At 43.5% G+C, this 20,850-nt stretch overlaps 1 protein-coding gene across 17 annotated transcripts in view; it reads left to right on the top strand.

The window, feature by feature from the left end:
- tpm1 (tropomyosin 1 (alpha)) overlaps positions 1 to 20,850 on the top strand; it is a 49,997-nt gene that overhangs the window by 10,155 nt on the left and 18,992 nt on the right. For 10 of the 17 annotated variants that reach the window (XM_072282195.1, XM_072282188.1, XM_072282181.1 and 7 more), the window contains 4 exons: positions 5,699 to 5,832; positions 17,567 to 17,684; positions 18,520 to 18,590; positions 20,272 to 20,347. In XM_072282195.1, coding sequence (XP_072138296.1) covers positions 5,699 to 5,832; positions 17,567 to 17,684; positions 18,520 to 18,590; positions 20,272 to 20,347 — 399 coding nt within the window. Of the gene's footprint in view, positions 1 to 5,698; positions 5,833 to 17,566; positions 17,685 to 18,519; positions 18,591 to 18,994; positions 19,071 to 20,271; positions 20,348 to 20,850 lie in introns of all 17 variants that reach the window. The other 7 variants (XM_072282190.1, XM_072282183.1, XM_072282189.1 and 4 more) reach the window with 1 other exon arrangement.

Genomic DNA, 20,850 nt, shown 5'->3' with positions numbered 1-20,850 from the left:
GCGAAGTTTTTTTTCTTATCGCTGTATGTTTGCATGATAACTACATTGTGCGATCATGTAGCGTAGCAATTTTTTTTTGACAGGTGGATATTAAGGCTGGTGTTTGGTTCATTCATATCTTGTAATCTCACTTGAGAAGATCACTCGGTGTTCCTGACACCCCGTCAATCCCATTTTCCCTACTGATTTCCTTGTAAACTATTCAAAACTGAAGTACATTTATTATTAAAGAACGTGTATGTTACCATATACCATGGATTCTGGTTAACTGGGACACTTCAGCACCTGTACATTTTGGCACAAGTAAGCCAAAATTAGCTGAAATAGTTAAAAAGGTACAAAAAAAGACAAACTACTGTCAACTGGGTAACAAAATTATGTATTTAAATGAAATACAGAACAAATTAGAACAGCGCCAATACTCCTACTGTACTATAAAACTGTGTATTAGGTTTCTTATATTTATCGACAAAGGAATTCATCCATTATACTCTGCTGTGTTCTTTTGACTGACTAAATGAACAAAATCAGCGCAGACACCTAGTGCAGATACAGGATTGCCTTCATTCAATGCTTTCAACAATTGCATCCTCCACATCTTCATTTTCATTGTAACATTCAAGATGGTTGCCAGTATCTTCAAATTCTTCATAGTTCCTAACTTGCTAAAGTACTGAAATAGTTTCATCTTCAATCCCAGCTGTTTCTGGCATCTTCAAGCCTGAATGCTTGAAACCACAATGAGCAAAACAGTTCTCAATTGTTTCAATGGTTATTTCTCGCCAAATAGCAATGACAAAAATCACTGCTTTTCAAACACAAGCACATACAACTGATGCTATTTAAAAACTGTTTGCTAAAGCACGGTGTAGTGTCTAACGACCATGCAAGTGTATGTGACTGACGCTAGTTAGAAACTGTTCGGCAGCAGTCTTCTGTCCCAATTAAGCAGCATGGTGTCCCAAATAAACAAAGGGAATTTTCTCGCTTAGTTTCTGTTCATTAAGAGTTGTCCCAAATAAGTGGCTGTCCCAATTAACCAATGGCCCAATTAACCGGAATCCACTGTATTAACTGGAGATACATTTTCTTGTGGACACTTACAGGGAAATAAAGATACAATAGAATTTATGAAAAACTATACATAAAGAATGATAAACAACCAGCAGAAGACAAACTGTGGAAATAAATACATATACTGAGAACATGAGTTGTAGAGTCTTTGAAAGTGAGTCTGTTGGTTGTGGAATCAGCTCAGACTTGAGATCAGTGAAGTTATCCACGGCTGGTTGAAGCATAGTAACTGTTCCTGAAGCTGGTTGAGTGGGACTGAAGGCTCCAGTGCTTCCTATGCAATGGGAGTAGCAAGAAGAGCGCATGGCTAGATGATGTGCATCCTTGATGACGGACACAGCTTTCTTGTGGCAGTGCTCTTTGTAAACATGCTGAATGGTGGGGATGGACTTGTGCCTCATGTCCTCCTTGCAGCCAAACCAAAAAAGTAATGTTGAACCATGATGTCCATGCTCTTGTATCTATAGCCCAGCTGATGAAAGCAAGTCCCCATATGCTGCCTCCTTCGCCATGTCTTGCTGTTGTGAAATGCCTTCTTGATGTGCTGAGGATGATGGTCTTTTGATCTTGGTGCACTTGATCTGTATCATGCAATTATTAATCTTCATAGCTTTTCTAAATAGAGGCCTATAGCTTGCCAAATTAAAACGATTTTATCGGTTGTATTGAAGGAAGGCTTCCTGCCAGTCCTCCTTTATCATGTGGCAATGTCAGGGGAAAGGGCATACAATTCATTGAAGCAAGTTGTAAACTCCGTTTGTTTAAAAAAAAAGTTTGTGGCTTTCTAAAGGCTTAAAATCTGGGAAAGAAGGGTATCGTAAAGAGCACTTTACAAAGAAAGGTTGAAACGTGGAGACAGAAACAGACCCTTCGGCTCACTTTATTCATGGAGGCCATCACATACCAATCCACGATAATCCCATTTCTTGAGCACTCAAACCTTGGCCTTCTATATATTCCAGGTGCTCATCTAAATACATAATGCATAATTGTTCTGAGAATACACCCCCCCCCACCCACTGGTGCCAGAATTAAAGCATCCTCTGAGTGGAAAAGAAATCTTCCTTCCCCTCTTAAATTCCCAACCCTGTACCTTAAACTCATTCCCTCTGGTGTATGGATACCTCTACCAAGGAGAATTGTTTTTCACTGTCTTGGCCTCTCGTTATTTTTGTGTATCGTAATCAGGTCTTCCAGTAGCCGCCTTTGCCCCAAAGAAAACAAACCACTCTCTGCCCCAGACAACATCCTAGCGAATGTCCTCTGTGTCCTCTCTAGTACAATTGCACCCATCCTGTTTTGTTGTGACCAGACCGAGTGCAGTACTCCAGCAGTAATTAACTAAAATTTAATATAATTGTACTGTAACCTCACTGGTCTTGTGTTCTGCGCCACGCCAAATGAAACAAGTAACCCTAAGTTCAAGAGATCTAATTCTTTTACTTTTTTCACAGGTACTGTTTGAACTCATAAATGTTTCGAGCATTTTCTGTTTCCATTTCAGGCTGCAGAGGTTTCTTTTTTTGATGTTCATTTACCATGTGCCTTTTTTACCACCATATCTACCCGTGCTTCTGCCTTCAGGGGCCCTTGGATAAGTGTACCAATATTCCTCTGTTGCTGATTATTTTCCTCTTCATCAGTAACACTACTTGTTTTTGTCACTTGGGAAGTTACAAATCTTGTCTTCTACATTCCTATCCAAATTGTTAATGTGTATAACAAATAGCAAGGGTCCTGGCATTGGCTGTTGAGATACGCCGCTGGTCACAGGCTTCCAATCACAAAATATCATTCCTGACCATCACTGAACAATGAGTCCTGCCAAAGGGTCTCAGCCCGAAACATCAACTGTACTTCTTTTCCCCCCATAGATGCTGCCTGGCCTGCTGAGTTCCTCTAGCATTTTGTGTCTGTTGCTTGGATTTCCAGCACCTGCAGTTTCTCTCTTGTGCCTGACCATCACCCTCTCTCTTCTATCACCAAACTAATTTCAGCAAATTGCCCCTGGATTTCATGGGCTCTAACCTTTTCAACCAGTCTCCCATGTGAGGTTTTGTGAAAGCCTTTACTGAAGTCCACATAGATTATCTCAACTGCATTGCCCTTAACAACACCCTTAGTCACATCTTTGTAATTCAATTAAATTTGTTAAACTGATTGTTTTTGATTAATCTGTGCCTTTCCAAGTGCAGATTAGTTCTGTCTCTGGGAATTTTTCCCCCCACAATAACTACCCCAGCTGGCTTGCCCTGCTGTTTGTTGGTATTGAGCTGCTGGAGGCAAAAGTGCTTGACCAGATTGTTGACCAGAAACTTGCCCTCTGCGACCTTAATGGAAATGGTTATGATCAGTTACACAGCTTGATGGAATTAATTGTAGTGGTGTGTTTAAGATGACAAACTAGGGGCTGGAAATGTAAGAAACTCCATTGTGGGTGGGGGACATCCTCCTGCAGAAATGGAGCATCCTGAGTGGGCTGAGAATGTGGACGTCTCACCGACAGAGAGCGGTGGAGATTAATTTCATTGGTGCATTGAGGGGAAGCTGGCCAAGTATCCAAAGAGAAGGAAGGAATAGAAGGCTACATGTGAGATGCAGAAAAATGAAAAGAGGCAGAGGATAAAGGTCTGTTGGGAAGGAAGGGTTAGATCAATCTTAAGAGTAGGTGAAAGAGTTAGCACAATACTGTGGGCTGAAGGGCCTGTACTGTACTGTTCTATATTCTATAGACAGCAGTAGGGATCAAATATGTCCTGTTTGTGAATCCTAAATAATGTAAGAGCTTTATAAGTCAATGATTCAAAATACAGTATTCTTTACAGACATCACAATGCAAACAACAGGAATTCTGCAGATGCTGGAAATTCAAGCAACACACATAAAAGTTGCTGGTGAACGCAGCAGGCCAGGCAGCATCTCTAGGAAGAGGTACAGTCAACGTTTCAGGCCGAGACCCTTCGTCAGGACTAACTGAAGGAAGAGTTAGTAAGAGATTTGAAAGTGGGAGGGGGGAGATCCAAAATGATAGGAGAAGACAGGAGGAGGAGGGATGGAGCCAAGAGCTGGACAGGTGATTGGCAAAGGGGATATGAGAGGATCATGGGACCTGGAGGCCTGGGGAGAAAGACAAGGGGGGGCGGGGGAACCCAGAGTATGGGCAAGGGGTATAGTCACCCATTCAGGGCCCCAGACAGTCCTTCCTGGTGAGGCGACACTTCACCTGTGAGTCGACTGGGGTGATATACTGTGTCCGGTGCTCCCGATGTGGCCTTCTATATATTGGCGAGACCCGACGCAGACTGGGAGACCGCTTTGCTGAACATCTACGCTCTGTCCACCAGAGAAAGCAGGATCTCCCAGTGGCCACACATTTTAATTCCACATCCCATTCCCATTCTGACATGTCTATCCACTGCCTCCTCTACTGTAAAGATGAAGCCACACTCAGGTTGGAGGAACAACACCTTATATTCCGTCTGGGTAGCCTCCAACCTGATGGCATGAACATTGACTTCTCTAACTTCCGGTGATGCCCCACCTCCCCCTTGTATTCCATCCGTTATTTATTTTTATACACACATTCTTTCTCTCACTCTCCTTTTTCTCCCTCTGTCCCTCTGAATATACCCCTTGCCCATCCTCTGGGTCCCCCCCCCCTTGTCTTTCTTCCCGGACCTCCTGTCCCATGATCCTCTCATATCCCCTTTTGCCTATCACCTGTCCAGCTCTTGGCTCTATCCCTCCTGCTCCTGTCTTCTCCTATCATTTTGGATCTCCCCCTCCCCCTCCAACTTTCAAATCCCTTACTCACTCTTCCTTCAGTTAGTCCTGACGAAGGGTCTCGGCCTGAAACATCGACTGTACCTCCTCCTAGAGATGCTGCCTGGCCTGCTGCGTTCACCAGCAACTTTGATGTGTGTTTCTTTACAGACATAGACCTTTTCTTTGGCTATGGATCACATTGTCTGTGAAAACCGCAAAACCAACACAGAAGGAAGGTGTGATTTTATGGTGTGAAATTCTACAAGAGCAAAGCAGGATTTCAGGTTGAAATTGAGGTTTCACTCCAAAAGTTGATTATTTCTTTCACTCCACAGATGCTGTTACCAATGGGTTCCTCCAGCAGATTGTTTGTTGCTGCAGATTTCAGTATAAGCGGTCTCTTGTGTCTCTTTGTCAGGACAAACTTGGTGTTTCTAACTAGAAATGAAAAGTTGTAAAGTTAATTCAGTCCTTCAGTCTAAAACTTCACAGATAGTAAGTTCACTTCCTAGTGAAGTCTTTTTAGATAAAGCAAGTATCTAAAGATACTATAGATTAAAAAAACTTAATTTCTCCTCAAAAGTGGATGAATTTGGTAGCGTGAGGGGCAGAATCAAAGTGAACTTTTTCTTTCCTCGAAGTGCGGGGTTACTTGGTTTTTATTTTTCCCTCCTCCTAGCTCCTTATACAGACAGTCGCAGTATTTGTTCCAAGATGACAAGAGAATGAATGACATGCTAATCAGTAATGGACGTTGTGTCTATGGCCCGATTGCTCTTCCAAGCACATGGTCTTGGTATGAGCTGCCTCGCATTTGCCCTGGGCTTTGACTCTCTTGCTCTCCCACCCACCACCCTAGGCTGAAGCTGATGTCGCCTCTCTGAACAGACGCATCCAGCTGGTTGAGGAGGAGCTGGACAGGGCCCAGGAACGTCTGGCTACGGCTTTGCAGAAACTGGAGGAAGCTGAGAAAGCTGCAGATGAGAGTGAAAGGTGAGGAGTTATGTTACTGAATTGGAGCATGTAACCACTTCATCAGAAATTGCCAAGCTCATAACCATGTAAATATTAAATTCCTATAATTGCCAGGTTCTAACTCTTGTTTCGTTTCTAGTTAGCCATGTTTTTATTAGCTATCCAGGCATGACAAAAAAATGTAGGTTTTATTGGCCTATTTGTGTAAATGGCTGAAGTTTGAGTCCTTGTTCATGGCTTAGGACTAGATTCTGCTTTTTACCTGGTGGAAATCAGGATTTTGGGTCTGTTTGTCTAGGATGGCCTGTGGTGGTGACGGGATTTCCACCCTGAGCATCCCGTGTTCCTGGGATTTGATGTGGAAGGTGGGGGAGGGTGGGGAGCTCTGGCTGGAGAGCGCTTTCAATACAAATGGCCATTGTGCAAAGCTTTTCCTCCCCATTTGCATTATCCAAATTAAGCCCGCGTGGTGTTGTGTTACATCGTGGGGCTTGTGCTGCAGCATTACCTGACAGCTGCCAAAACCCATTCTCCACCACCCTCCCCCCCACACAGCCAGGTGGGCCAGGTCAGGACACGAGGATGGCTGTGTCGTGGGAGGCCTTGTGGCTCCTTGTTCCTTCCTCAGTTAGGAAGGAGCGCTCTGAACATGGGTCTGCATTGTTGCAGGTCATGGCTTCTGCCAGCACACACAAGTACAATTTCATTGCTTTCCTGTAGCTCTGGCCCTTTTGAAACAGGGAGTCATAGTACTTTTTTTTGGGGGGGGGTAGGAAACATCATTCCTCATCTCCCCTTGAATGCGTAAACCAGTCACTTCAAATCTGCTCCCCAGGCTTTGATCCCACTGCTCATGTCTGTAATTATTGACTGGCTGTGAATAACTGGGCTTAATGACTTTCATATCCTAAAGACAGGATGACACAATCATGGTTGACAAAGGAAGTAAAAGCCAACAAAAAAGCAAAAGCGAAGGCATATTACAGAGCAAAATTAGTGAGAAGTTAGAGGATAGGGAAGCCAGCAGAAGGCAACTAAAAAAAAGCTGTAAGGAGGGAAAAGATGAAATACGAAGGTAAGCTAGCCAATAATATCAAAGAGGATGCCAATCTATAAAGAGTAAAAGGTGAAGCAAGAGTAGATAACAGACCACTGGAAAATGATGCTGGAGGGGTAGTAATGGAGGACAAGGAAATGGCAAACGAACTTAATAAGTATTTTGCATCAGTGTTTACTGTGGAAAACACTAGCAGTGTGCCAGAAATTTGAGAGTGTCAGGGCAGAAGTGGGTGCAGTTGCTATTACTGGGGAGAAGGTACTTTGGAAGCTGAAAGGTCTGAAGGTAGCCTCACCTCAGTGGTTGGAAAGATGTTGGAGTCGATTGTTAAAGTTTCAGGGCACATGGTAAACAGGCCAAAGTCAAAATCTTGCCTGACAAATCTTTCGGAATTATTTGCAGAAATAACAAGCAGGATAGACAAAGGAGAATCAGTGGATGTTTTGTATTTGGATTTTCAGAAGGTCTTTGACATGGTGCGCACAAGAAACTCCTTAACAAGCTATGAGCCCATGGCATTACAGGAAAGATACTAGAATGGTAGAACATTGGCCGATTGGCAGAAGGCAAATAGTGGGAATAAAGGGAACCTTTTCTGATTAGTTTCTGGTGACTAGTGGTGTTCCGCAGGGATTGGTGTTGGGACTGCTTATTTTTATGTTGTATGTCAGTGATTTAGAAGATGGAATTGATGGCTTTGTGGCCAGGTTTGGGGACGATATGAAGATAGATGGAGGGGCTGGTAGCATTGAAGAAGTATGGAGGCTGCAGAAGGACTTGGACAGATTGGAAGAATGGGCATAGAAGTGGCAGATGGAATACAGTGTTGGAAAGTCTTTGGTCATGCACTTTGGTAGAAGAAATGAAAGTGTAGACTATTTTCTAAATTAGATTAGGTTATGAGGACACTCAGTCCTCATTTATTGTCATTTAGAAATGCATGCATTAAAAAAATGATACAATGTTCTTTTGGTATGATATCACAGAAACACAAGACAGACCAAGACTAAACCTGACAAAACCACATAATTATAACATATAGTTACAACAGTGCAAAGCAATACCCTAATTTGATGAGAGCAGACCAGGGCACGGTAAAAAAAAAGGGGAGAAATTTCAAAAATCTGAGATGCAAAGAGACTTTGGGGTCCCTAAACATTAACTTGTAGGTTGAGTTGGTGGTGAGGAAGGCAAATATAATGTTAGTGTTCATTTTGAGAGGACTAGAATATATAATTAAAACAAGGATGCAATGCTGAGGCTTTATAAGGCACTGGTGAGGCCTCCCTTGGAGTAATGTGAGCAGTTTTGGGCTCCTTATCTACAAAAGGATGTGCTGACATTGGAGAAGGTTCAAAAGAGATTCACAAAAATGATTCCCTGAGTGAAAGGCTTATCATATGAGGAGCATTTGATGGTTCTGACAAACGCTGGAACATAGAAGAATGAGGGAGGATCTCGTTGAAATCTATCGAATGTTGAAAGGCCTAGATAGAGTGGATGTGGAGAGGATGTTTCTTATAGTGGGGGAGTCTTATTTCAGCTATTCCTAAGTACTTACATTTATGGCAGGGAGTATTTGTATAACAAAATCAAAAGGATCAGTGACGTACAGTGTTTTTTTTTGGGGCTGATGGTCTTCCAGTACCAAAATCATCTTCAACCCTTTTCATTTTTCTGCACCTTCATGGATTCCATGAGGTCTTACTGATTAACAAGATCCCATATAAAGGATGGATCAGAAGCCTTGATGAAATCCGTGTAGACCACATCAGACACAATGTCCTCGACAACCTCCATTATTATCTACTCAGTTGCATTTGTTGAGAAATGACCATCCTTTAACAAATTCAGACTGACTCTTCCGGATTGGTATCTTTTTAAATGGCAGATTGTACCATCTCTTAGAATCAATTGCAACAATTTCCCCACTGTCTTGAGTTAAACTAACCAGCCTGCAATTACCCATTCCCACCTACCTTTGTAAACGGTGGTACCACATTATAATGCTGAGGCTTTATAAGGCATGGGTCAGACCACACTTGGAGTACTATGAGCAGTTTTGGGCGCCTTATCTGATGAATGATATGCTGGCATTGGAGTGAGTCTGGAGGAGGTACACGAGAATGAATGTTAGAGTGAAAGGATTAATGTATGAAGAGTATTTGATGGCTCTGGGCCTGTACCTGCTTTCTTTCTTTCTTTATCAATCTATTTATTGATGTGAAAGGAGCATAAATACAAACAAGAGGAGAATTATCTCAAATATATATATCAATAACAATGCAAACAAAGTGAGCAACACACATAAAAGTTGTTGGTAAATGCAGCAGGCCAGGCAGCATCTCTAGAAAGAGGTACAGTTGACGTTTCGGGCTGAGACCCTTCGTCAGGACTAATTAGAACATAGAACATAGAATAGTACAGCACAGTACAGGCCCTTTGGCCCACAATGTTGTGCCGACCCTCAAACCCTGCCTCCCATATAAGCCCCCACCTTAGATTCCTCCATATACCTCTCTAGTAGTCTCTTAAACTTCACTAGTGTATCTGCCTCCACCACTGACTCAGGCAGTGCATTCCACGCACCAACGACTCTCTGAGTGAAAAACCTTCCTCTAATATCCCCCTTGAACTTCCCACCCCTTACCTTAAAGCCATGTCCTCTTGTATTGAGCAGTGGTGCCCTGGGGAAGAGGCACTGGCTATCCACTCTATCTATTCCTCTTATTATCTTGTACACCTCTATCATGTCTCCTCTCATCCTCCTTCTCTCCAAAGAGTAAAGCCCTAGCTCCCTTAATCTCTGATCATAATGCATACTTTCTAAACCAGGCAGCATCCTGGTAAATCTCCTCTGTACCTTTTCCAATGCTTCCACATCCTTCCTATAGTGAGGTGACCAGAAATGGACACAATACTCAAGTGTGGCCTAACCAGAGTTTTATAGAGCTGCATCATTACATCGTGACTCTTAAACTCTATCCCTCGACTTATGAAAGCTAACACCCCATAAGCTTTCTTAACTACCCTATCCACCTGTGAGGCAACTTTCAGGGATCTGTGAACATGTACCCCGAGATCCCTCTGCTCCTCCACACTACCAAGTATCCTGCCATTTACTTTGTACTCTGCCTTGGAGTTTGTCCTTCCAAAGTGTCCCACCTCACACTTCTCCGGGTTGAACTCCATTTGCCACTTCTCAGCCCACTTCTGCATCCTATCAATGTCTCTCTGCAATCTTCGACAATCCTCTACACTATCTACAACACACCAACCTTTGTGTCGTCTGCAAACTTGCCAACCCACCCTTCTACCCTTCTACCCCCACATCCAGGTCGTTAATAAAAATCACGAAAAGTAGAGGTCCCAGAACAGATCCTTGTGGGACACCACTAGTCACAATCCTCCAATCTAAATGTACTCCCTCCACCACCACCCTCTGCCTTCTGCAGGCAAGCCAATTCTGAATCCACCTGGCCAAACTTCCCTGGATCCCATGCCTTCTAACTTTCTGAATAAGCCTAACGTGTGGAACCTTGTCAAATGCCTTACTAAAATCCATATAGATCACATCCACTGCACTACCCTCATTTATATGCCTGGTCACCTCCTCAAAGAACTCTATCAGGCTTGTTAGACACGATCTGCCCTTCACAAAGCCATGCTGACTGTCCCTAATCAGACCATGATTCTCTAAATGCCCATAGATCCTATTCTAAGAAACTTTTCCAACAGCTTTCCCACCACAGACGTAAGGCTCACTGGTCTATAATTACTCGGACTATCCCTACTACCTTTTTTGAACAAGGGAACAACATTCGCCTCCCTCCAATCCTCCGGTACCATTCCCGTGGACAACGAGGACATAAAGATCCTAGCCAGAGGCTCAGCAATCTCTTCTCTCACCTCGTGGAGCAGCTGGGGGAATATTCCGTCAGGCCCTGGGGACTTATCTGTCCTAATGTATTTTAACAACTCCAACACCTCCTCTCCCTTAATATCAGCATGCTCCAGAACATCAACCTCACTCATATTGTCCTCACCATCATCAAGTTCCCTCTCATTGGTGAATACCGAAGAGAAGTATTCATTGAGGACCTCGCTCACTTCCACAGCCTCCAGGCACATCTTCCCACCTTTATCTCTAATCGGTCCTACCTTCACTCCTGTCGTCCTTTTTTTCTTCACATAATTGAAGAATGCCTTGGGGTTTTCCTTTACCCTACTCGCCAAGGCCTTCTCATGCCCCCTTCTTGCTCTTCTCAGCCCCTTCTTAAGCTCCTTTCTTGCTTCCCTATATTCCTCAATAGACCCATCTGATCCTTGCTTCCTAAACCTCATGTATGCTGCCTTCTTCCTCCTGACTAGTAAGAGATCCCCCTCCCACTTTCAAATCTCTTACTAGCTCTTCTTTCGGTTAGTCCTGACGAAGGGTCTCGGCCCGAAACGTCGACTGTACCTCTTCCTAGAGATGCTGCCTGGCCTGCTGCGTTCACCAGCAACTTTTGTGTGTGTTGCTTGAAATTCCAGCATCTGCAGATTTCCTCGTGTTTGCAAACAAAGTGAAATAGACATTACCAAAATCGTATATTGTGTTCAGCTAGTGTGCAGTATATAAAAAAAAAGAAGACAGCTAATTCTCCTCATTATCAATTCATGGAGAGAAAAAATAAATAAATTTTTAAATGAAGGGAAAAAAACCCTCTACACTATACAAAAAAAAGGGGAAAAAAGGGACTGGGCAGTCCATTCTGAGGATACAAGCGAAAAAAGAAGACTTTCTGATCAAATCTAAAACTTCAAAAAAATTGGAAGAGTAATAAGTCAAATTAAATGAAAATATTGAATAAAAGGTCGCCAGATTTGCTCAAATTTAAAGGATGTATCAAATGTCCGACTTCTTATTTTCTCTAACCTTAAACAGGACATAATGGAGGAAAGCCAATAAAAGACCGTAGGTGGATTCTAATCCTTCCACTTCAGTAAAATGGCTCTCCTAGCCAATAAAGTTGAAAAGGCTATCATATGTTGAGCAAAAACAGGAATATTTCCTGGTTCTGATAGGATAATCCCAAATATTGCTGTAAGTAAATTAGGTTGAAGGTCCAGATCCAAGACTTTTGATAACATTTTAAAAACATCTCTCCAAAAATTGTCTAGCTTTATGCAAGACCAAAACATATGAGTTAAAGTGGCCACCTCAATATTACATCTGTCACAAATAGGATTGATAGTCACAGTCATACTTTATTGATCCCGGGGGAAATTGGTTTTCGTTACAGTTGCACGATAAATAATAAATAGAACCATAGAACCATAGAAACTACAGCACAGAAACAGGCCTTTTGGCCCTTCTTGGCTGTGCCGAACCATTTTCTGCCTAGTCCCACTGACCTGCACATGGACCATATCCCTCCATACACCTCCCATCCATGTATCCGTCCAATTTATTCTTAAATGTTAAAAAAGAACCCGCATTTACCACCTTGTCTGGCAGCTCATTCCATACTCCCACCACTCTCTGTGTGAAGAAACCCCCACTAATGTTCCCTTTAAACTTTTCCCCCCTCACCCTTAACCCATGTCCTCTGGTTTTTATCTCCCCTTGCCTCAGTGGAAAAAGCCTGCTTGCATTCACTCTATCTATACCCATCATAATTTTATATACCTCTATCAAATCTCCCCTCATTCTTCTACGCTCCAGGGAATAAAGTCCTAACCTATTCAACCTTTCTCTGTAACTGAGTTTCTCAAGTCCCGGCAACATCCTTGTAAACCTTCTCTGCACTCTTTCATCCTTATTTATATCCTTCCTGTAATTTGGTGACCAAAACTGAACACAATACTCCAGATTCGGCCTCACCAATGCCTTATACAACCTCATCATAACATTCCAGCTCTTATACTCAATACTTTTTGATTAATAAAGGCCAATGTACCAAAAGCTCTCTTTACAACCCTATCTACCTGTGACGCCACTTTTAGGGAATTTTGTATCTGTATTCCCAGATCCCTCTGTTCCACTGCACTCCTCAGTGCCTTACCATTAACCCTGTATGTTCTACCTTGGTTTGTCCTTCCGACGTGCAATACCTCACACTTGTCTGTATTAAACTCCATCTGCCATTTTTCAGCCCATTTTTCCAGCTGATCCAAGTCCCTTTGCAGGCTCTGAAAACCTTCCTCACTGTCTACTACACCTCCAATCTTTGTATCATCAGCAAATTTGCTGATCCAATTTACCACATTATCATCCAGATCATTGATATAGATGACAAATAACAATGGACCCCGCACTGATCCCTGTGGCACACCACTAGTCACAGGCCTCCACTCGGAGAAGAAATTCTCTACCACCACTCTCTGGCTTCTTCCATCAAGCCAATGTCTAATCCAATTTACCACCTCTCCATGTATACCTAGCGACTGAATTTTCCTAACTAACCTCCCATGCGGGACCTTGTCAAAGGCCTTACTGAAGTCCATGTAGACAATATCCACTGCCTTCCCTTCATCCACTTTCCTGGTAACCTCCTTGAAAAACTCCAATAGATTGGTCAAACATGACCTACCACACACAAAGCCATGTTGACTCTCCCTAATAAGTCCCTGTCTATCCAAATGCTTGTAGATTCTGTCTCTTAGTACTCCCTCCAATAACTTACCTACTACCGAAGTTAAACTTACTGGCCTATAGTTTCCTGGATTACTTTTCAATCTTTTTTAAACAACGGAACAACATGAGCCACTCTCCAATCCTCCGGCACCTCACCTGTAGACAGCGACATTTTAAATATTTCTGCCAGGGCCCCTGCAATTTCAACACTAGTCTTCTTCAAGGTCTGAGGGAACACCCTGTCAGGTCCCGGGGATTTATCCACTTTAATTTTCCTCAAGACAGCAAGGACCTCCTCCTTTTCGATCTGTACAGTTTCCATGATCTCACTACTTGTTTCCCTTAATTCCATAGACTTCATGCCAGTTTCCTTAGTAAATACAGATGCAAAAAACCTATTTAAGATCTCCCCCATTTCCTTTGGTTCCGCACATAGCCAACCACTCTGATCTTCAAGAGGACCAATTTTATCCCTTACAATCCTTTTGCTCTTAATATACCTGTAAAAGCTCTTTGGATTATCCTTCACTTTGACTGCCAAGGCAACCTCATGTCTTCTTTTAGCCCTCCTGATTTCTTTCTTAAGTATTTTCTTGCACTTCTTATACTCCTCAAGCACCTTATTTACTCCCTGCTTCCTATACATGTCATACAACTCCCTCTTCTTCTTTATCAGAGTTGCAATATCCTTTGAGAACCAAGGTTCCTTATTCCTATTCACTTTGCCTTTAACCCTGACAGGAACATACAAATTCTGCACTCTCAAAATTTCTCCTTTGAAGGCTTCCCACCTACCGATCACATCCTTGCCAGAGAACAACCTATCCCAATCCATGCTTTTTTAGATCCTTTCTCATTTCTTCAAATTTGGCCTTCTTCCAGTTCAGAACCTCAACCCTCAGACCAGATCTATCCTTGTCCATGATCGAGTTGAAACTAATGGTGTTATGATCACTGGAACCAAAGTGCTCCCCTACACAGACTTCTGTCAGTTGTCCTAACTCGTTTCCTAACAGGAGATCCAATATTGCATCCCCTCTAGTTGGTCCTAACAGGTGATCCAATATTGCATCCCCTCTAGTTGGTCCTAACAGGAGATCCAATATTGCATCCCCTCTAGTTGGTAACTAATAGTAATAGAACCATAAATAGTTAAATAGTAATATGTAATTTATGCCAGGAAATAAGTCCAGGACCAGCCTATTGGCTCAGGGTGTCTGACCCTCCAAGGGAGGAGTTGTAAAGTTTGATGGCCACAGGCAGGGATGACTTCCTATGACGCTCTGTGCTGCATCTTGGTGGAATGAGTCTCTGGCTGAATGTACTCCTGTGCCCAACCAGTACATTATGTAGTGGATGGGAGACATTGTCCAAGATGGCATGCAACTTGGACAGCATCCTCTTTTCAGACACCACCGTCAGAGAGTCCAGTTCCATCCCCACAACATCACTGGCCTTACGAATGAGTTCGTTGATTCTGTTGGTGTCTGCTACCCTCAGCCTGCTGCCCCAGCACACAACAGCAAACATGATAGCACTGGCCACCACAGACTGGTAGAACATCCTTAGCATCGTCCGGCAGATGTTAAAGGACCTCAGTCTCCTCAGGAAAAAGAGACGGCTCTGACCCTTCTTGTAGATGTTGGAAAAAATACGTGCTAGTTTGTCCTTTGACATATGGGCCTGATGCACTACCTTGAACTGTATCAAGAAATGGCGGGCACAAATAGATGAGTTATTAACCAAATGAAAAATTTTATTGCGTTGATTATCTGAAAATGACTCTTAAAATTCCAATACTCAAGCACGTTTAATTTTATCGTTAGATATAATTCGTAAATTCAATAGCCATTTATAAGTTATAGCTATCAACCGGGCCTGTACTTGTTGGTGTTTAGTAGAATGAGGGGAGATCTCATTGAAACCTATTGAATATCGAAAGGACTGGATAGAATGGATGAGTGCAGGACCAGAGGGCGCAGCCTCAGAATAGAGGGATGTCCATTTAGAACAGAGATGAGGAGGAATTTCTTTGGCTAGAGGGTGGTGAATTTATGGAATTCATTACCATAGATGCCTGTGGAAGCCAAGCCATTGAGTATACTTAAAGTGGAAGTTGATAGGTTATTGATTAGTCAGAATGTCAAAGGTTAGGGAGAGCAGGCAGGAGAGGGATAATAAATCAGCCATGATAGAATGGCAGAGCAGATTCAATGGACCAAATGCCCTAATTCTGCTCCTAAGTCTTATGGTCTTATGAGCAGTGATCTAACACTACATTTGTAGCCAGGGAGTGAGAGCTTTTGCTGTTTACTCCATTGCTGTAGGACAGATTACATCTTGCTGTGGAGATTTATCTGTTTTCAAAAGTGCCAAAAGTTGAAGTTTTGCTTTTACTATATTGACCTTATTGAGTGTTCACCTGAAGTACAACTGGTGCCAAAAATTTATTGTGGATCTTGCCCATGATCTTCAGTGGATATACGGCTCACCTTTTTAGTCCTCAGTATCCGCTGCTCTTTTCATCAATATTCTCTTGCGCTCTTGCCCTTTATCTGCATCAAAAGGATTTTTTTAGATTTTCTTAGGTATTTCTTGCCCATTGGTTTCATGTTCTCTCTGTTTTTCTAATTTTCCTTTTTAATTTCACTGCTGTGCTTTCTCACAAGCTGGAAGAATGCAGCATATGAAGCCCTTGTTATCGAGGAGTCTCCACACTTGGCAGAACTTGTTTGTAACACGGACGGTTTACGAGTTGTAAATGCAGCCATGAACAGAGATCCCATCTGGCAGAGAGCTGCAGCTTGCAACCGCCAGCAAATACAGCCTGCTGGTCTCCCAAATGGCCAGCAAATAGAGCCTGCTGGTCTCCCAAACGGCCAGCAAATAGAGCCTGCTGGTCTCCCAAACGGCCAGAAAATAGAGCCTGCTGGTCTCCCAAACGGCCAGCAAATAGAGCCTGCTGGTCTCCCAACCGCCAGCAAATAGAGCCTGCTGGTCTCCCAAACGGCCAGCAAATAGAGCCTGCTGGTCTCCCAACCGCCAGCAAATAGAGCCTGCTGGTCTCCCAAACGGCCAGCAAATAGAGCCTGCTGGTCTCCCAACCGCCAGCAAATAGAGCCTGCTGGTCTCCCAAACGGCCAGCAAATAGAGCCTGCTGGTCTCCCAACCGCCAGCAAATACAGCCTGCTGGTTTCCCAAACGGCCAGCAAATACAGCCTGCTGGTCTCCCAAATGGCCAGCAAATAGAGCCTGCTGGTCTCCCAACCGCCAGCAAATAGAGCCTGCTGGTCTCCCAAACGGCCAGCAAATAGAGCCTGCTGGTCTCCCAACCGCCAGCAAATGGAGCCTGCTGGTCTCCCAAACACTTATTCATACTTTCAGACTGTACACAAATCAGCTCTTCAGGAGCTAGAGAGCACCAGTACTCAATCTTATGTATAAATATACTGAATGTAACTGAATTTTGGAGGGCAAGAATACCTTCCATTGATGGGGAATGAGCATTTTGTTTGCCACCCTCTTGAGTTCTGTTGGACTGAAGATGCATAACAAAGTTTGACCTTGCTTGACTGCCTCTCCTGGGTTAAGTGTCTGGTACCTTCTGTGTTAATTAATAAGGAACACTTCCAGCTAGCAACATTTGAGCTGTTTGAGTTCACCATGAAAAAGTCCATAAAAACGAGGAGGAAATAGATTAGCTAATAATCAGTTAGTATTTTTGTTGATTTGACTGAGGGAGGTCAGGAGTATGAAGCTTGATTTAATCGATGTTGGTGCTGGGAAAGCCTGGTTGACTGACTGACTGCCTCGAAACGAGGGACCCATGTGAGGAATGCTGACATACCAAATTCACGCCTGAAGCTGTTTGGAAGGTATGCCTCAGACCCAGTCTGTGATGTTGGCTGAGATTTGTGAGATTCCTGAGAGAAAATGAAAATTGTGCTGGCTACTACCAAAGAAAGTTTGTGATCTTTGTTCTTTTTCCCATTCCCACCGCAGTTTCCATACCGACAGAAGTGGTTGCTTTCTGTATCATAATGTTGATTTGCATGTGTCTGCTTCTTTCTCCACAGAGGGATGAAAGTTATTGAGAACAGAGCCCTGAAAGATGAGGAAAAGATGGAACTGCAGGAGATCCAGCTTAAGGAGGCTAAACATATTGCAGAGGAGGCTGACCGCAAATATGAAGAGGTTAGTTGCCTGTGTGACCTGATCCTTGTGTAGGAGAAAGACCGGACAAATGTCGGCAAAGGGAGTTGGGGTATGGCCAGTTCTAAAGGTAACTATCTGTGACCCACCTCTTTGCACACTGCCAGTTCGCAAAGAGGGTGTGGAGGAGGATGGACGGGCTAGTGTCACGTTTCATCCCCAGCAGCTGCGTGACAGAGGACTCTCTGATCTACGGGCTGTTCCCGGGGACGCACACGGAGACCAACATCCGGTGCTGCTGGCAGATCATCAACTCGGTGAAAGACGCTCTTTGGTCAGCCCGAAACTTGATGATCTACCAGCACATGGAGATGTCCGTGGGAGAATGCTGCTGACTGGCACACTCTCGGCTGCAGGAGTACGTGCTGAGGGACGCACTGAAACTTGGTGCAGCCACCGCAAGGGCCCGGTGGGGAAGGACCACCGTATAGGTTTTCTCCACCCGTGGGAGTGGGAGGGGTCGGTGGGCGGGGAGTATACCCCTCAACAATGAGATGCTAAGCTGAACTACTGGAGTGCCACGTGGGTGGCTATAAACACGGGTATTTTACTGAGTATAATGGAAACGTATGTAAAGGATGAAAAGTTATTGAATGGTTTATTGTATATATTTATTTTTGAATAAAGTATATTTTGAAATTAAAAAAAAAACTATCTAAACATTTTAAGCATGATAATTGGCAGTAGAAAAGCTCCACCCTTATTCATTTGGACTTTTGCCCCAAGTGCTGCCTTTTACCCAATAAAGGCTGGGAAAACCCAGTCTGTTTTCAGGTGTGTCTCAGTCAACAGATGGCTCTTGTGTTTTCTCTTCTAGGTTGCCCGTAAACTGGTCATCATTGAGAGTGACTTGGAGAGGACTGAGGAGCGAGCTGAGCTCTCTGAATCGTATGTACACCTCTTACCATGCTGCACATTGCCAGCCACACTAAAAAGGCTTGACTATCAAACATTAAAACCTGCTTGGAAACACAATGCTGAAAGATCTTGAAAAATTAAGTCTTTGAGTACAATAAATGCGAATACCAGCTCACCTCTTTTAAAGATAATAGGTCATGTCTCTCCTGAAGTCATTGACCTTAAGGCAAATCCACAAGTAGAAAATGTAACCCCACCCAGCAGTATGACCCAAGCCCTGTACTCAAAGATTTAAAGGACTGATGAAGCTTATCCAGATGTTAAATGTCTTGGCTATTTTCCATATGGGGTTTTAACGTGTTATCTCTTCTTCACTGCATGCTTTCATTGCACACTATTTTGTGGCCACGTGCATTTCTCGTGATCTCTCTTAGTCGTGCTCGCCGAGTGGAAGAGGAGGTTAGAATAATGGACCAGACCTTGAAATCTTTAGTGGCAGCAGAAGGCAAGGTACTGGAACTAATACCGTCTGGACGGACTCACATCACAGTGTGCTGTTGTGCGCTATGGAAACACTGGGGGATTTGCTTTGTGTGAAATCAGTGCTGCCTTGGTGTTTAGGAAGGATTAGTCAACTCACTCTTCTCTGCTGCCTCTTCTGCACTCTGCAATCTGTTGGTGTCGGGATTTCAATCTTAATGTATTATTTCCTCCAGGGTCCTTAAAGCAACTGGTTGTCATTTTTAAATAATTTGCAAGCCTGTTTTCCAAAAGCATAATAAATTCTTCACTATTTTTCTTGGTACAAAGTAGAGATTTGAAACAGGAGCAGGAGTACACCAATTGGTCCCTTGTGCCTGCTCTATCATGAACAGATGATCTAGTCTTGGTCTCAACTCTACTTTCCTGCCCTCTCCTTGAACCCCACTCCTCCCTTGCAGTTTAGTTATCTACCGGTCTTGACCTGGAGTATACTGTGCATTCTGGGGCAGAGAATGCCAGATCTGCGACTCTGAGAAAAGAAATTTCACATCAATGGGCAGCAAGTTCTGCTGAAACGACCCTCCTGCATCCACCCTTACAATCCCTTCCAGAACCTTGTTTCAATAAGATCACCTCTCAGTTTTGTGAACAGCCTGTTCAACTTCTCTTCACATGTCAACTCCCTCATCCTAGGAGATGACTCTCTGCATTGGGTGTGGTCATTCCTCAGACTATGGAGAGCAAGAATGTTTGCAGTTCTCCCGGTGTCATCTCACCAGCACCCTGTAATAGAACATAGAATAGTACAGCACAGTACAGGCCCTTTGGCCCACAATGTTGTGCCGACCCTCAAACTCTGCCTCCCATATAAGTCCCCACCTTAGATTCCTCCATATACCTGTGACATCAAATCCTGCCTGCTCTACAACTCTTAAGAGCAAAAGCCAATGTCCTACTTACCTTCCTCATTCCTTGAAAGTAGTACTTGAGTCAAGTTTCACATTGGATAAGTTCTGGATGACCCTGATGCTTTAAGGTCACCTATTGTGCTCCAGCAAAGCTTTTTCAATAAATCTTTTTATTTCTCTCCTTCACTTGCTCTCTTGAACTCTCCTTTCTCTCCGTGCTGCTGATATCCCCACCTTTGCCCATTTCCCAATTTCCCTTCTTCCCCCTGCTGTTTTTATTTTTGCTTTTCTTTCCCCTTTTCTGCTCTGGTGTGAAACAGTAAATCTGCTGAGCTTGAAGAAGAGTTGAAAACTGTGACCAACAACCTTAAGTCACTGGAGGCTCAGGCTGAGAAGGTAGGCCATGGAATCATCTCTGCTTTAGTATCAACTGCGTACAGCATTATAAGTTAATCATTGGCTTTGTATGTGCACAGCGTCTGGCTGAGTAAAGCCGCTTCTTCATGGCTCCAGTGACGTAGGTTCAATCCTGGTACAGTTTGGGAGGAGTTTGCACATTCTTCCTATGACCATGTGGGTTTCCCCAGGGTGCTCCTGTTTCTTCCCACACCCCAAAGTTGTCTCGTGTGATACACCCCAAAGCTGGCTCATGCTGTAAACTGTGTAGGTAAGTGGGAGAATGTAGGGTAGAAGTTAATTGGAATGTGATAGAAAATTAGGACCAATTGGAATGTGATGGAGGATAAAATTGGGAGACAAAGTAGTGTAGCAGTAGCATAATGCCATTACCTAATGTCTCAGCAATCTTGGACCAATTCCGCCATGAGTTTGTATGTTGCCTCATAACTGCAGGGGTTTCCTCCGAGTGCTGTGGTTTCTTCCCACATTCCAAACATGTA

This window comes from Mobula birostris, chromosome 18 (assembly GCF_030028105.1).
Source record: "Mobula birostris isolate sMobBir1 chromosome 18, sMobBir1.hap1, whole genome shotgun sequence".
NCBI lineage: Eukaryota > Metazoa > Chordata > Chondrichthyes > Myliobatiformes > Myliobatidae > Mobula > Mobula birostris.
This window is presented reverse-complemented; position numbering and strand designations above follow the sequence as displayed.